Below are 18,072 nucleotides of genomic sequence, written 5' to 3'. Positions count from 1 at the left end.
GATAATAGGTTTTAGTAATTCCCAAATGGCCAGCAACATTATCATGAGCTATGCTCAAAACCTGGTTGCGTAAACATTTCGGTACTACGAGCTGGTAAACCGTATCCCAACTTAAACCATCCGACCTTGCTGGACTCCACTTTCTTTTCAACACATCACTGTCCCAAAAATATCCCACTGATTTACCTTCAATGTCTGTAAGAGTAAGCGCCCTTTTCCTGCAGCACAATAAAGAAGGGTCTTTCTGCTGTTCAGCAGAGATCAGAACATTGTCAGCATGTGACACGTTATGCAACGGTACCTTCAACACACCCAATTCAATTCCTTGAATAAGAACATCAGAACCACAGTAACTTTTCTCAGAAAATGGCAGCGCCCTAGCTAACACGAACGATTGATTAGACCCTGTATCACGCAACATGGTTGCAGGAACCAAATCTTCTTCAGATCCACTAAGAGAAATCATTCCCTCACACACAAAAGGATCAAACGCTGCATCAATATACGAATTAAGTTGGCCACCGATCTTATGGACAAAACCGACACTTTTAGTTGACTTCCCCTTGTTTTTCTTTTTCAATGATGGACACGTCGCAATCAAGTGGTTAGGCTCATGGCAGTAAAAGCATTCACGAGTTTCGACAGGTAAAACTGGCTTAGGGAATTTCGAAACTTTAACGCTCTTCTCCAAAGGCATAGCAGAATATGTCTCACGACGTGCAGCAAACAGATTTTTGTGAGTCAACGAAAATTCGTCTGCACAAACGGCAGCTTCAGCAAGGGTACAAACTCTCTTTTCGTTCAAATAAACAACAATTTTGTCCGGCAAAGAGGTTTTAAAATCCTCAATCAACATCAACTCACGAAGTTGTTCTAAGTTAGCGACTCTGCTAGAACTACACCATCTATCAAAAAGCACGCTCTTCTCCCGAGCGTACTCCACGTAAGTTTGACTGGCAATTTTAACATGTGAGCGAAACTTTTGCCTATAGGCTTCTGGCACTAGTTCATAAGCCTTTAACACAGCATCCTTCAATTTATCATAATCCAAGCTGTCACTAACAGACAGAGTGGAGCAAATCTCCTGGGCTTTTCCGCTTAATTTGCACTGTATCATGAGAGGCCAAGCCTCTCTCGGCCAGCGCAACGCAGCAGCTATACGCTCAAATGCGCCAAAGTACGAGTCCACCTCATTATCCCGAAATGCGGGCACCAAAGTGAGATGACGACTAACATCAAAATCATCTAAGTTAGAAGCCCCAAACAAAGGCGCCGAAGGTGGAGAATTCCCAACATTGGGAAGAGTAGAAAGTGGAAAGTGAAAAAACTGCCAGTCAAAATATAGAATATAGATTGTACTTACCAGCAGAGCCGCAAACCTCTTAATTCGCATCGAACGAATAACAAAAAAAAAAAAAAGTCAATAGAATTGGACGAGCCCCCAATTATTACGCCCTGCGCCTAAGGGTAGTAGAAAACTCTAAATAGGGCATAATAAGACTGGGTTGTGGTGATGGAATCCCAAGAACGAGTCACTCCGGTCGATAGTCAAACAGGTACAAGATGTTAATCAGTATAAGTTATTAGATTTATTAAAAGTTAACAAGTGAAACAAAGAGCAGCTCTCCAGGGTGTCCCAAAGGCCAAAATAACAAACAAAACAAATCTCGAAAGGAAAAGAGTAATAACTAACCTCAAATAATAAAAGTAAAATACATCTTACTTCCCTAACTTCCTAACACAAAACAGAACCCAAACAAGATAGCCAAAACAAATCGGCAGGACACCCCTTTGCTCCACGTTCTAAACACACAAGGTTGAAAAGGCAAGAACGTGATCACTAGCATTTACTTCCTACTCAAAAGTGACAAATTTGATCATCGGCCGGAGAAGGGATCTCAACCCAACCGCGTCCGAACCAATGATGAGCTCCCCGTTGAATGCCGGCGTCCTTTTTAAAGTCCCCGCCTTGTCTCCACCACCAATGGCGATCGTACATCCAATCAGTAGGCATCCTATCATAAACCAGATAGAGTAAGAGGGAGGAGAAAGTACACACACACACAGCAGGAAAATCAGGTCGTAACAAAGCCTCAGAGAGACAGAGATCTCTTCAAAATTGGTGGTGTTTTAGTAGCAAGTGTTGTGAGATGCCAACAGAAGTTGAGAGCATATGTTGTCATGAATGGAACAACTACAAGATGACGATGAGGACATTGACAGTATCGCATCACACACCTGCCTGACTGAAGTTCCTGAGTTTTCTCTGCTGTTCAGATGCAGCGTTTTGCACGTTGTGTTTAGTATGCCACATATAAACTGGAGGCGACGTCCAATGCCAGAGGGACCCAATGGCACGCTGTCAATAGAGTAATGTGTTGTATTTTTATTATAATCGCAACGATTATAGGGTGCATTATAAACAAATTAATTAATTACAATTACTGCATTATATTTCAGACAGTGCAGATTGATGGTGTATCGTGTGGTAAACAGTAAACAATGAGTGACGTTCACGCGCGAGCAATCCCTTCCTGCGCTTTCCGCGCTTGCGCAGACTAAGCCAGAGCCCGCGCACGTCACATCAGGAAGCCCTTGTGCATACAGTTCGTTTTCTTACACAAACCGATCGTTTCGTGTCTTAGGTTATCAGTGTGTACTTATGATGGGGAATTGTTTAATTTGGACTCCTCTGTGCCTGCTCTTTGAGGTGGTGACCATAGACCTCCATTACACAGCAGTTTGGTTTTAGATCAGGTTATTCCACTGAAATTGCAAACTGCTGTTTTATTGAAAATGTAAAGAAATCACTGGATAGGGGTGATGTGGTGGGAGCTGTTTTCCTTGACCTTAAAAAGGCATTTGATACAATCAACCATACTTTACTTTTAACTAAAATGTCATCTTTTAATTTTTCTACTAAGGCAGTACAGTGGTTTGCGTCTTATCTTCAGGCTAGAGTACTGTGTGTTAAAGTTGACCAGGAAAAATCTGTCATGATCCTGCCCTCGTGTCCTTGATTTTTCCTAGTCTTGAGGCAGGATCATGGCAGACCCGTGTTTTGTGTTCAAGCACATGGCCTTGTCTTTGGGCCATGTGCTTGTGTTACACAGAGGGTTTATTAACAAAAAGGGGAAAAACTAAACCCACGAGGGGGAAAACAAGGACTAGGGTAGACACTAAATAACTCTACAAAACACAATAAACAAGGTAAACGAAGACTCTGAACACTAACTATTAACAAACACTCACGATAGTACAACGACTTCTTTGAGGGGTTACAAGGACACGATATCTCAGGAGGCTGACAGGCAGGAACACATAAGTAGAACAGTTTGAGGAAACAATCACAGCGACAATGAACCGACGAAAGACAGAGAACACTGGGAGATCTAAATAGGAGAACTAATCAAGACATGACAGGTGGCACAGATAGGACAATCACGACAAGACTAGGATAACAAGGGGGGCGGGGCAAGGGAATGAGACAACACAAGCACATGGCCCAAAGACAAGGCCATGTGCTTGAACACAAAACACGGGTCTGCCATGATCCTGCCTCAAGACTAGGAAAAATCAAGGACACGAGGGCAGGATCATGACAAAATCCTCACTCTTGAACATCAAAAGGGGCATACCACAGGGCTCCGTACTTGGTCCTTTGTTGTTCAGTCTTTTTATTAATGACCTACCATTACACTGTTCAGGTGCCAGCTTCCAGCTCTATGCAGATGATGCAGTTCTTTATGTACCCGCTAAGTCACCAGAGTTGGCTGCTGATGTTCTCTCTGCATGTATGGCTGATGTCGGACAGTGGCTCAATCAAAATCAGTTGGTGCTAAATTTTACAAAGACAGTCTCTATGTGTTTTTCTATTAAGAAACTTGATCTAAATAAAAGATTTAAAATTAACTTGCAAAATGAAAAAATTCAATCTGTAACAGAATTCACATACCTTGGGTTGGTTATAGATCCTCAACTTAATTTTACTAAACATATCAAGAAAATCTCTAAACAATACAAAGAAATCTCAACTGTTTTAAATTAATCAGACACTATTTACCAAATCAGGCAGCCTTACTGTACATGCATGCTATGGTGTTTTCACATCTGATATTAAGGCCATATCTGAAAGTACACTTCCAGGATTAAGCTGTGGCTAAAGACAAATCAAAATTGTATACATTTTTAATTGTTGTTATAATTGTGTATGATTATGTATGTATGTATGTATGCGTGTATGTGTATATGTGTATATCTATATATACATAGTTTTGTAGTATTTCTTGTTTTTATATATGTATTTGTTTTATAATATTCTTAGAAATGCCCAACCAGGGACAGGAGTTGAAAATTAGCACTAGCTATAATCTCTACATGCTGCACATCAGTTACAGGCTTTGTATTGTAACTATGTTTGCTTGTATGGTCCCTGTTAAATAAACTTTAAATAAAATAAATAATAAAATGTTAGTCACAGACAAGAATGGTTGGACCTAAAAATATCAAAATGGGAAATACCGCGGAAACAAAGAAACCTATGTAACGGAAACAGGTCAATTTAGCTCAAAGGGAATCATTTAAGATTTTAAAGGGAATTTTAACAGAATCACTGTTTCACGGCTGTTCACGGAGACGCCCTGCGATTCAGTGAACTAGCCGTTTAACATCAAATCTGCGCTGGATACTAATATCCAAACTATAGTGAAAACACTATTAATTAGCACAGTAACAAGATCGGCAGTTTAAGACATTAACTTGTAAGCACAAAACACAAGATACTTCTCTTTTCAATATGAATAAGGCTTTATTAGATAAATCTAAGACATATAAACTAATCTAACACATAAACGCACGCACACACACATTCACACAAGTTGCAGGAAGGTTGAAAGTTAGGGGAAGATGAGTTTAAGAGAATGGAAATATGGAATCCCCAAGTTCACAGCAATACGTTAAATTGCATAAACATGAACAACCATCAATCACGTAATTAGCGCTCGCATTGAGTTCCTCAATGGGGTTAAAATTATGTTAGATACACCAGCACAACAAATATCTGGGAATACGCTGCCTTCGTTTGCTGTGAAAGGGACTCCCGTTGAAAGGGGTATCCTGGTGTCGCTGATTGGCTGGAAGTTCAGTCGCTGAAGTGACGTCTTGGGGAGCCCGTGCTTGGGCGTTGGCTGAAGCTGGAGTTGTGTGGCTGGTTGGAGTTCAAACGCGCAGACGAGGTCGACGTTACAAAACTTAACTCAGAACACGAAACTCTCAAACGGAAAAGAAAAGAAATAAAGTTTGACGAGACTAGGTTGTGTTCCTTCTCATCGTGGCATAGTAGCAGCAGGCAGGCACGCTGGAACCGCGCTCAAAGAACAATGATGACTAACCGCATGGCTAGATGCTACAAGCTAAAGCTAGGTAGCAAAGCTACAAGCTAAAAGCTAAGAGCAGGCATGACTAATAGCATGACTGATAGCACGAGCAAGGCTGGAACTAAAAGCTGACTAAAAAGCAAGGCATGACTGATAGCACAAGCAATGCTAGAACTAAAAGCCAAATTTCATGGTGTCCAAAGTATTTAAACTTCCCTGTTGGCCACCCCTCAAATGTTGCCTTGACCAATCAGATATGGTCTTGGCTGGGAGGTATCATAAATCATTTGTTTATCTTACCAAGCATGTGGTTCCTGCCTCATAGGGTCTAATTTTGGACATGATTCCTATAACGCGATTATGATATATTTTACAAATAAATGATTGTCAGGACAATATCAAGCAAGAAAATTCGATTATATCAATACTAGACATGACTATGTATCCTATAGTTATCAAAAGGCATACACAATAAGTGATTATACATGATAGTCAAATGTGTGGGTTACACATAAATGAATATGGAGTTAAGCAATGGAACGATTCATTTATAAGTCTTTTTGAGTTCATTCTGGTCCTATATAATGTACAAAAAGCAGTTTCTTTGCCATTCTCTGGCAAAGGGACTTTTCTGTGAAGACAAAGGTTTAAAGCCCTTCACCCTTAGGAATTTCAGTCTGGTTTCACTGGCTGGGGGGGGGGGGGAAGTCAATGCAAGTATTTAACTTGATCTCCTGGGTTTACATGTGATGTCCAGCGTTGCATTTCAGTCACGAACAATAAATTTGACAAACTCTTCTTCGAATTAAAATTGTCAATAATTGTTCTATTGGTGTTAATGTTGAAAGCTGTTGTGTGAACAAGTTGGTTGGTTGGTTATCTTGCTTGGTTCTTGTGGGACTAGAACTGATTTATGACTTCCTGAGGAGTTCGGCTCTCGTTTCAATGCACACAGCTCTGATAGGCTCTTTAATTTGTCTGGTTCGACTCATTTCTGCTACACCTACATCTTGGATGTCCTTGAGGTAAGCTAAAACATACCAAAATTTAATTTGAGAGTGAACTATCCCTTTGAATGAACACTTAAAAACATATAAAAATACTTTTGCAAACAGTGTATATACTGTGTGTGTGTGTGTGTGTCTCTATCTCTATATGTATAAACACATTTGTAGAGAGAATTCTATATTTGTTGTATTTTGTTGTAAAAACAACAAAATCACTCATTACATACACTAAATTTTTGTTACTTTATTTTGGTACATTCATTTACTATAAAATATTGAAATATAAAATAAAATAGTGATTTGAGTGTTAACATTTAATATAAGTGAAAACCTCTAATACACTGTTTTACCAATATTGTTATATGAGAAATATGTATTTTTGGAATGTTTTTACAAAGATAACTCCCTTGACAAACTCACCTTTTCGAAATGATGGCTGTGTTCCAATCGGCATGATTAATGTTTTCAGAGGGTACTTCGAAGGGAGAATAATTGCGAGGGCCATGCTGCTATGTACAGGTCCTTCTAAAAAAATTAGCATATTGTGATAAAAGTTCATTATTTTCCATAATGTAATGATAAAAATTAAACTTTCATATATTTTAGATTCATTGCACACCAATTGAAATATTTCAGGTCTTTTATTGTTTTAAAACGGATGATTTTGGCATACAGATCATGAAAACCCAAAATTCCTATCTCAAAAAATTAGCATATTTCATCCGACCAATAAAAGAAAAGTGTGTTTAATACAAAAAAAGTCAACCTTCAAATAATTATGTTCAGTTTTGCATTCAATACTTGGTCGGTAATCCTTTTGCAGAAATGACTGCTTCAGTGTGGCGTTGCATGGAGGCAATCAGACTGTGGCACTGCTGAGGTGTTATGGAGGCCCAGGATGCTTCGATAGCAGCGTTAAGCTCATCCAGAGTGTTGGGTCTTGCATCTCTCAGCTTTCTCTTCACAATATCCCACAGATTCTCTATGGGGTTCAGGTCAGGAGAGTTGGCAGGCCAATTGAGCACAGTAATACCATGGTCAGTAAACCATTTACCAGTGGTTTTGGCACTGTGAGCAGGTGCCAGGTCTTGCTGAAAAACTTTCATCTCCATAAAGCTTTTCAGCAGACGGAAGCATGAAGTGCTCCAAAATCTCCTGATAGCTAGCTGCATTGACCCTGCCCTTGATAAAACACAGTGGACCAACACCAGCAGCTGGCATGGCACCCCAGACCATCACTGACTGTGGGTACTTGACACTGGACTTCAGGCATTTTGGCATTTCCTTCTCCCCAGTCTTCCTCCAAACTCTGGCACCTTGATTTCCGAATGACATGCAAAATTTGCTTTCATCCGAAAAAAGTACTTTGGACCACTGAGCAACAGTCCAGTGCTGCTTCTCTGTAGCCCATTTCCTGTACACGCCAGTGCACGGTGGCTCTGGATGTTTCTACTCCAGACTCAGTCCACTGCTTCCGCAGGTCCCCCAAGGTCTGGAATTGGTCCTTGAGGGTGTCATCGCTTGAGGGTGTCAATGATGGCCTTCTGGACAGCAGTCAGGTCGGCAGTCTTACCCATGATTGCGGTTTTGAGTAATTTTGCAGGTGTTTAGAGTTAATTAGTTGATTCAGATGATTAGGTTAATAGCTCGTTTAGAGAACCTTTTCATGATATGCTAATTTTTTGAGATAGGAATTTTGGGTTTTCATGAGCTGTATGCCAAAATCATGAGTATTAAAACAATAAAAGACCTGAAATATTCCAGTTGGTCTGCAATGAATCTAAAATATATGAAAGTTAAATTTTTATCATTACATTATGGAAAATGAACTTTTATCCAAATATGCTAATTTTTTTAAAAGGACCTGTAGTTTCAAACTGAATTTGTAATAATAACAAAGAAGGCGAGTTAGGTAATAAACTTAAACCACAACTTTAAGTCTTTTAAATCACTCAAAGTGGATGGTGAAATCTTCGAAAGGAATAGGGCATAGGGTCGACAACTCTGAATAGAACACAGCCCAGGTGTGGTGCAATCAATGACGTCGACACAGCAAACTAACAACGAACTATGCCTCTAACCACAGGTGAAGAGCTGTCGTTCCAAGGACACAAGTTTGTGATGCAGTTTGCGAATGTTCGTTTGAACCATGGTTTTGGGAAAGACAGAATCATTGAACTACGTTAGTAACAACTGAACTTACGACCATAGTTGGCTAAAGATGCTTTTGGGAAATGCACCCCTGGTGATCAGTGATCTATATGGGGGATGATGTCACACCCTCAGGATTTGAATGAGCCAATGAGGAATGGTACCTTTTGGAGGGAAGTTTTCAAAATCTTTGTTTCTAGTATGGTGTCTTGCATATGAAATTAGATTTGGGGGTTCAAGAGAAGAATCTTTAAGATTCTTATGAAACTAATGTGTTGCATAGGCATCAACATATACACTCTCATTTAGAAAAGAAAATACGAACTCATAGATAACGAACATCATATAGATAAAACACAATATAAAAGAACAGTAACAACATACACACAATGCCCTAAAGTATATCTGAATTAATTCAAAGAAAGGTTTTTCTATTAATTAATTAGAAAAGAGTGTCTTTTTATGTGCATTATGTGTCTGTTTTTAGAGACTTGAGTTTAGAGTTGCTTAGCCACATTCCTGGGCGCTATAAACCTAGTGTTATCAGATAGTGTGCCTTTGGTTGCTATGGAACCAGAGGCCTGTTCTGCCTTTATTGAAGTGATAGTTGCATTTTGGGGGAAGGGTCATAGACCCTTTGGTTAGATGGGAAGGCGTTAGATATTATTTGTTAAATATAACAAATAGTTGTGTGTCTGATTGGTCCAAATGCTAGACTTGTAACCATTGTCAAATCGTGTTTTTGCAAAAATCTAGATAATTCTGTTATCAGGCTGGTACATCTAAGAGGATGTTTCTCAGATTAAACAGCAATCTAAACATGTTATCTCGGGTGTAAGAGGAGTCCATTGCAACAGTTTTTAATTGTTCAGAAGTTGGAAAATAGCTATTATAATTAACTGAAAATAAAACAACAAAATGTTCATTACTCAAAATTTAACAGACAATCAAACATGAAATAAAAAATAAAAAAACGTATGGGAGTACAATATTTCAACCATTTAAATCTGCACAGTTAATAGCGGACAATGTTATTATAAAAATAAGTGCATGTAATTTAATAAAGTTCATTTAAATTTTTACCAAAAGTAACCCTGATTGTTCAGGATTGAGTGTATCTAGTGTGTGAAAAAAAGTGTTTTTTAATAAAGAAAATGTATTTAATAAAATGTATTATGAAAATTTTATTTAAAAAAATCATATCTGATCATAAATCCCTAATCTTAAACATTATGGCAATCTAATAATATGATTCATCTAACATTTCATACTGTTCATAAGTGAGATATGCAAAATGTTTCTTAAAAACTAATAACATAACTTCTGAATAGTGTCAACTGATGTTGTAAAATAGAGCACACACACACACAAAATTAATAAAAAGGTCTTATTTACAAAGAGAGTAAGTGCAGACACAAAAACAATATAGTAAAGAACCTTGAGAGTCCCTGACAGTCATTTCCTGTACTGGATGAAGTCACATGATGAAAGCAGGGGTTGGGCATAAACAGCTGTCAAGAAAGAGGAATGATGAACAGAGCAGAGTTCAACCAAGAGATCACCGAAAAAGGAACATGGACAACCTCTTCCAGATCCTGCTTGCTCTATTCATCTCTGTCATAGGTGCGCTCTACCTTCTGGGGTCATTTCGCCGCAGACGAGCCGGAGAACCCCCTCTAGATAAGGGCCCTATTCCATGGCTTGGTCATGTGCTGGAATTCAGAAAGGACACGGCCAAATTCCTGCAAAGAATGAAGGAAAAACATGGAGATATTTTCACAGTGCAGCTGGGAGGCTTTTATTTCCATTTTATCACAGATCCATTCTCCTTTGGCTCTGTGGTCAAAGAGGCCAGAACAAAGCTGGACTTTACTAAATTTGCAGAACAACTGGTTGCGAGAGTATTTGGTTGTCATTCTATAGAAAGTGACCACAAGTTTCTCCAGGCATCAAGTACCAGACATCTCATGGGAGATGGTCTGGTCGTCATGACTCAGGCCATGATGTACAATCTTCAGAATTTGATGCTCCACAGTGTTGGATCTGGAGATGACCAGAAATGGCAAGAAACTGGACTCTTTGCATACAGCTACAATATTGTGTTTCGCGCTGGGTATTTGGCTCTGTTTGGGAATGAGTCAGACACAAGTACTGGAACTTTGGACAAAGCAAAGGAAATCGACCGGCAGCATTCGAACGAACTTTTCAAGGAATTCAGAAAATATGATCAGTTATTCCCGAATCTGGCTTATGGTGTCCTGGGACCCAGCGAGAAGATGGAGGCCGAGCGTTTGAAAAGGCTGTTCTGGAGCACGCTTTCAGTAGAGAAGATGAGATCCAGAGACAACATCAGCGGCTGGGTCAGTGAGCAGCAACAGATGAGAGACGAACACGGCATGCAGGAGTTCATGCAGGATCGATACATGTTTCTGCTTCTGTGGGCCTCTCAGGGAAACACGGGTCCTGCTGCGTTCTGGCTGCTCTTGTATCTGATGAAGCACCCTGACGCAATGAACGCCGTTAAGAAAGAAGTCGAGGAGATTCTCAAAGAAACGGGACAGGAGGTGAAACGAGACGGGCCGCTGATTGACCTGACTAGGGATATGCTTCTTAAAACTCCCATCCTAGACAGCGCAGTCGAGGAGACCCTCCGTCTGACAGCTGCCCCGGTCCTTACGAGAGCTGTTTTGCAGGATATGAACATCAACATGGCCAGCGGACAAGAATACAAGATCCGTAAGGGTGACAGAGTGGCGGTTTTTCCCTACACAGCTGTTCAGGTAGACCCAGAAGTTTACCCAGATCCCTACACCTTCAAGTACGACCGTTTTCTCACACCAGATGGAAGCAAAAAGACTGATTTCTACAAGGGTGGAAAGAAACTCAAGTACTACAACATGCCTTGGGGAGCAGGAACCACTATGTGTCCAGGAAGATTCTTTGCCACAAATGAGCTGAAGCAGTTTGTCTTTCTCATGTTGTCCTACTTTGACTTTGAGTTGAGCAATCCGAATGAAGAGATTCCAGGTATTGATATCAGACGCTGGGGCTTTGGCTCCATGCAGCCAAATAAAGATGTCCAATTTAGATACAGACTTAGATTTTAAAATGTGTCCTGTTAATGTTATTCCATGATCTCATACACTGAAGCTTCAACAATACATATTATTAGGCAATAAATTGTATCTACAATATCCGCTGTGTCCAAAATTTTACTGGAGTGAATTTTTTTTTTTTTTTTTTTTTTTGCTTAACTCACAACCATGAATGTCTCAACAGTTCAGTGAGCTTGCATTTACTCTGTGTTGCCCAAAGACTGTATCTATGCAAAGAACAGAAGTCATACAGCAGGAACAAGATATTTGTACATATATGTGCTAAGATATATGTGCACAATAAATCTGTATGTTTAAAAATATCAACACATTGTTTCGATTGCTTAAGTGCATATATATATATATATATATATATATATATATATATATATATATATATATATATATATATATATATATATATATATATATATTGTCTTGACTTGTGCTCAAAAGAACTCTTTAACATAAAAGTTCAGTCTGAAAAATGACTCATATACTGTCAAATTTATTGTCTTGACTTTTGCTCAAAAGAACTTTTTAACATAAAAGTTCATTCTGAATGCCTGGAAAAAGCTGAATATGGTGGCAAAATAAAACATTGGTTCTATCCACTTCATTTACTGCACAATATATCAGAAATATAGGACAGATTGGGACTTGTCACATGGACCAATATTTTTTTAGAGCATGCTGATTTTAAGATTTTACAGTTATACATTTATTTTCTCCAGCAGAAAATGTATTGGTTTCTAATATTTCAAAATGGTCAACCGAAAAAACTAATTTAAGTTTAACTAATACAACTTGTTCAATTGAATGCCAGAAAATGTTTGTAATGACATGAGGGGGATGACAGAATTTTCATATTTGTGTGAAGTGTCAAACTCTGTTGGATTTCCAATCCTATTTAAATTAGAATATTTTTGTGAATTGCCCTCCAAACAAAATAAATTAATAAAATAAATTAATTAATAAAAAAAAATGGTTTAATTCCCAGGTAAACAACAGTGATAAAGTGACAAAAGAGGGATGTCTCTATACAGAACCTGACTTTATTTTAAATACCTGAAAAGTCCGAAAGTCCTCGCTGTTGTATCAGGCAATGACTTTGCAGGCAGTGTTTTTGCATGAAGGCACCTCATGAAACTTATTTTGGAAAGGCTTCTGAGGCAGAGTAATGGTTTAATGATCTACAGCAAAATATAGAGGGCTTTGGTGATAACTAAGTGGATATTTAATTACTGCAATATTAATTTCTCGCTAGAAATGACATAAAAAGTGGAAAACGTTGATCAGAAACATACATTTACACACAAACCAACCACCGACCACAACTTTCAGACGCCATATTCTTTGGCTTAATTGACACAGAATGGAACGCACAGGATTGTGGGATATCAAAGGCAGCGAATGACACATCTATGCTGCCTTCAAAAATCGGCCAGATGAAGGCATCTCAGGAGACATGAACTGAAGCTAACACTCAATTCGGTCGTTCCTTGATGCCTTCCTACCTTGGAATGTGTCCTCCCAAGACAGCATTTTTCAGTTTTCGGGTGCAGCCCTTGACTGGCCTTAACTGAGGAAAGATTCTATAGCAGTATTCTGTGGTTTCTGATGTTGGTTCATAGTGTTTTTGATGCTGGTTCATAGTGTTCTTGATTGTTCCTGAAGATATTTACCTGTTGTTCCTACGGCTATGGTGTGCACTGTCCAGTTTTCATTGCCATCATTCCTGTAAGACAAGAGACCGTTTATATCTAAATTCCTTATCATAATCAAGATGTGCACTTCTACTTATCTGTTTATTTTCTGCTTAAAATAAAGCTGTGCTGGATTCACTTCACCTTGCTAGTGTATATTTTCTGACAGCATGTACATTCTGCCTTTTAAGGGAGTGGAAGATATTATAAGATCTTTTATTTAGAAGGCATGAAGCATCTCTTAAATGGGAAGGAATGAGTGTTTGGTCCATTTATGTAGCCAGGAAGTTCCCTGGTAATCAAATAAATAAATCCAATATGGGTTTCATGTTACACAGATCAGTTATAATGGTTAGTTATGGTACAGTAGTGTACTTTTTCTGGTGAAAGGCCAAAGAAAGATGGGCCTTATTGTTTTCTTAATGTGGCAATGCAGTGATCATTTTATCTTAAAATCTTTCTCTTAAAACCTATTTACAAAGCTGCTGAGACAAACTTTTACTAAGGAACATAGAGAAGTAAGGGCGGGGCTAAACTCATTGCTATTGATGATGTCAGCATACTTACTATCCACACAATGATTGGCTGAATTCATAGAAATATTATAGAGCAATATTTTGTTACCACATTCAAATTAAGATTTTAAAATGCAGGCTAAGTATCACTAAACAAGTAGGCTACATATTCAGCTAATTGTCAGCCTCTTATGCTTCTCATAAACAATTAGTCAATACGCATTGGGGCTTCCCTCAACTAAATTATTATTATTTTTTCCTGGTCGACTAGTAGTCATTTAAGCATTAGTTTACTATTAGTTGCACTTTTATTAATAAACCATATAAATCATAATAATGAGCCTTTAATTGCCTGCATAGCCTAATACTGTATAAACGCTCAAGCGTGTTTCATTTGGATTTCATCATCTGAGAATATTTGTTTCCATTTGAATTGATTGAATTAAAAGTTGAACTCTATATAGATATTTTTTATGTCTTTTTTATGAGTTTCGAAGTAACACGCTCAAGTTCAGAGTCTGAGACGGTAGAAAGCGCATTCTGTTTGCTTTTGTTGTTATTCTGAGTGCACACAAGTAAACATAGAGTCTTTTCAGATGCAAAAGATGCATTACTCTTATCTGTATGACCAAAAATTTAGTATTTTAAGATCAAATGATCACACTGGCGCCTCCAACAGTCCTGCAGTAGCCCAAGCGCACTACTGTTCAGCTTCCACACTCCGCACAAACACGTGAACTGCGCACTTTTTTCTAAACTAACATTATATTTTTCTGCCATGTAAGTTGCTACTACATACATATTTCAGGTGATAAGCCATATTTGAGGTCAATGAATGTTAGGTGAGCATATTGATGTCCTGCACGATGTACTATATATCCACATAGACCACTCTTTAACTTGTCCATCACGGACTGCGTGATTTTTCCAATTCATGTGGAATTTTTTATTTTTTTCTGCGACTAATAAAATTTTGGTAATATTCGTAAGCCTTTTAATTAGCAGAGTACAATAATCATGGCTGATAGTAAGACATGCAAACAAAAAGAAAACAGCTATACGATACAATAAAACATTTGGAGTGGAGATAACCTCCAAACCAAAGCCAGTACCTTTTTAAAAGCTCATTATCATCACGTGTTTCTAAAGTGTTTATAGTCCGAGGTAGATTGTTGGCAACAGCCATTTTAGAATAATTCAGATTTGGTTTTGGTAACTTCGGAGTCCTCTTCACTACTTTTAATGTTTCACACATTTAAGAGCTAATTTTAGTGCTAAAATGATTTGTGAAATATTCTTAGAGCTAAAATGTAAGAGTCCTAAATTTTGGACTGACACACCCTTTATTAGCCTTCAAGTCGGCATGAAACAGAAGTTGAGATTGTCCTTTTTTCCTTGTTGTTTTAATGATGAGTCAGAGACAAATGCAGCACTTTATTTAAGAACGGTCAAACAGGCAGAAATCAGGAATTGCGTCAGGTGTGTCAGGGAAAAACAGCGTCAAAACCAGAAACAAGCAGAGATCGGGGCAGGCAGCAGAGAATCAGAGTCGGAGTACACAGTCCAAAGATCAAACACGGGAATGACAAACACAGGGAGAAACGCTCGGAAATGTTACACAGGCTAAACAAGACTTTGCAAACTGGTGGAGTGAGTGTGCTGCTTGTATGTGTGTGTGTATTAGCTGAAATGAGGTGCAGGTGTGAGTGCAGATGCAGGTGTTTGTGTGCAGTCAGTACCAGGAATGATGCAGGATGGGAAATGGAGTTCTTGAATGAGTCCTGAGTGGAGTGCCCTCTACTGAATATCATGGGCACTCCAACTAATGATCGTGACATGTGGAAGTGCAGGGGCCGGGGACCGGGGCAGAGCAGGTAGAACTGGACCCCTTACTGGGCCTAACATGGAGATCAAGAGCCTTTCCTGGACCTGACATCGGAAAACGGGGCCCTTCCTGGGCCTGACATGGGAAAAAGGGCCCGCCATGGGCTTAACTTGGGAACAGAGTTTAACTCAGGAACAGGGACCCGCCGTGGGTTTAACTCGGGAACAGGGGCCCGCCCTGGGCTTAACTCGGGAACAGGGGCCCGCCATGGCAGAGCAGGTGGCCTGGAAGCCCACCAGAATGGAGCAGGTGGAGCTGGAGCCCACCAGGGCGGAGCAGAGGACCACCACAGCTGAGAAGATAGGACAGGAGCCCACCAGGACGGAGCAGAGGACCACCTCAGCTGAGCAGATGAGACTGAAGCCAACCAGGGCAAAGTAGAGGACCACCACAGCCGAGAAGACTGGACAGAAGCCCACCAGGGCAGAGAAAATGACCACCGTAGCTGAAAAGATGGGACTGAAGCCCACCAGGTCAGAGCAGAGGACCACCCCAGTGGAGTCGATGGCACAGGAAAGCAAGTCTGGTCAGGTGGGACTGAAACAGGGATCATAAACAGGTTAATAGTGGCTTCCGTGGCCGTGATGAGATAGTAGCTGGCCTCCATGGCTATGACAGGGCAGGAAGTGAGTTCATGGAGGACCTCCGTGGCCATGACAGGATAGGACGAGAGCTCTGGAAGTTCGGCTGAGATGTGACGAGGCTCTGGGGGTTCGGCTGAGACTTGACTAGTCTCTGGGGGTTTGGCTGAGATGTGACGAATATCTGGTAGACCCGTGGTGACTCAACTTAGTTCATAAAGATCAACTGTGACTTGACTTAGTTCATAAAGATCAACTGTGACTTGACTTATTTCATAAAGATCCACTGTGACTTGACTTGGCTCATGAAGATCATTGGTAACTTCACTTGGCTCATGAAGATCAACTGTGACTTGACTCATGAAGTTTAACTGTTGTTTCACTTGACTCTTGGGTGTTAGTGGTGACTTGACCTGACTCTGGATGGTCAGCAGTGACTGGACTAGAGTCTGGGAAATCAACAGGGACCTGATCAACGGGGACCTGACCTGACTCTGGACAGTCGACAGGGACCCGACCTGACTCTGGACAGTCGACGGGGACCCGACCTGACTCTGGACAGTCGATGGGGACCCGACCTGACTCTGGACAGTCGACAGGGACCCGACCTGACTTTGGACAGTCGGCGGGGACCCGACCTGACACTGGACAGTCGGCGGGGACCCAACCTGACTCTGGACAGTCGGCGGGGACCCGACCTGACTCTGGACATAATCGTTCGCTCAACTTAGCTGCGTGAGGAAAGTGAGTCGTTCGCTGCGTGACTCGTGAGGAAAGTGAATCGTTCGATGAGGAAAGTGAGTCGTTCGCTGAGGAAAGTGAGTTGATCACTGCGTGAGGAAAGTGAATCGTTCGCTCAACTTCGCTGCGTGAGGAAAGTGAGTCGTTCGCTGAGGAAAGTGAGTCGTTCGCTGCGTGACTCGTGAGGAAAGTGAATCGTTCGATGAGGAAAGTGAGTCGTTCGCTGAGGAAAGTGAGTTGATCACTGCGTGAGGAAAGTGAATCGTTCGCTCAACTTCGCTGCGTGAGGAAAGTGAGTCGTTCGCTGAGGAAAGTGAGTCGTTCGCTGCGTGACTCGTGAGGAAAGTGAATCGTTCGCTGAGGAACGTGAGTCGTTCGCTGCGTGACTCGTGAGGAAAGTGAATCATTCGATGAGGAAAGTGAGTCATTCGCTGCGAGAGAAAAGTGACTCTCCGGCTGCGGAAAGTGACTCTCCTGCTGCGCAAAGTGGGTGTCCGGCTGTGCAAAATGAGTCGCCAGCTGCTTGAGGTAAGTGAGTCGTTTGCTGAGGAAAGTGAGTCGTTCGCTGCTTGAGGAAAGTGAGTCGTTCGCTGATTGGCTTATAAGTAAACAATCCCCCACGTGGGGTGCATTCTTGTGATTGGCTAAAACAAGGGAGATATCTGATTGGTTGCAGATCATTCCCTGTTTAAAAAAATGCATTTGTGTGTCGAGCCAAGTCAGGGGAGTCTCAAAATTCACACACAAATGCAGTGAAGTTCACAGACCGCAAGCAGTTTTGTAAATCAAGATATATGTGTGTGTTCAACAGAAATACATTTGTGAATCTTGTCCTGTGCATTTGTGAATCTTGAGTGCATTTGTAAATGTTGTTTGCATTTCTGAATTGTGTGTGTATTTCTGAATTTTGTGTGCATTTCTGAATTTTGTATGCATTTGTGAATCTTCTGTGCTTTTTAAATTTTGTGTGTGCATTTGTGAATTTTGTGCGCATTTGTGTATCCTGTGTGTGTATT

General features: G+C 40.3%; 1 protein-coding gene across 1 annotated transcript; it reads left to right on the top strand.

The window, feature by feature from the left end:
* The first annotated feature begins 10,091 nt into the window (after positions 1 to 10,091).
* LOC113038725 (5-beta-cholestane-3-alpha,7-alpha-diol 12-alpha-hydroxylase-like) lies at positions 10,092 to 11,730 on the top strand. The gene has a single exon (XM_026196358.1). It carries the CDS (start codon positions 10,108 to 10,110, stop codon positions 11,638 to 11,640), a length of 1,533 nt encoding a protein of 510 aa, XP_026052143.1. The 5' UTR covers positions 10,092 to 10,107; the 3' UTR covers positions 11,641 to 11,730.
* The last annotated feature ends 6,342 nt before the right edge of the window (positions 11,731 to 18,072 follow it).

Source organism: Carassius auratus, chromosome 2 (assembly GCF_003368295.1).
Source record: "Carassius auratus strain Wakin chromosome 2, ASM336829v1, whole genome shotgun sequence".
NCBI lineage: Eukaryota > Metazoa > Chordata > Actinopteri > Cypriniformes > Cyprinidae > Carassius > Carassius auratus.
The sequence above is the reverse complement of the archived record's forward strand: the minus strand, read 5'-3'. Positions and strand labels throughout refer to the sequence as shown.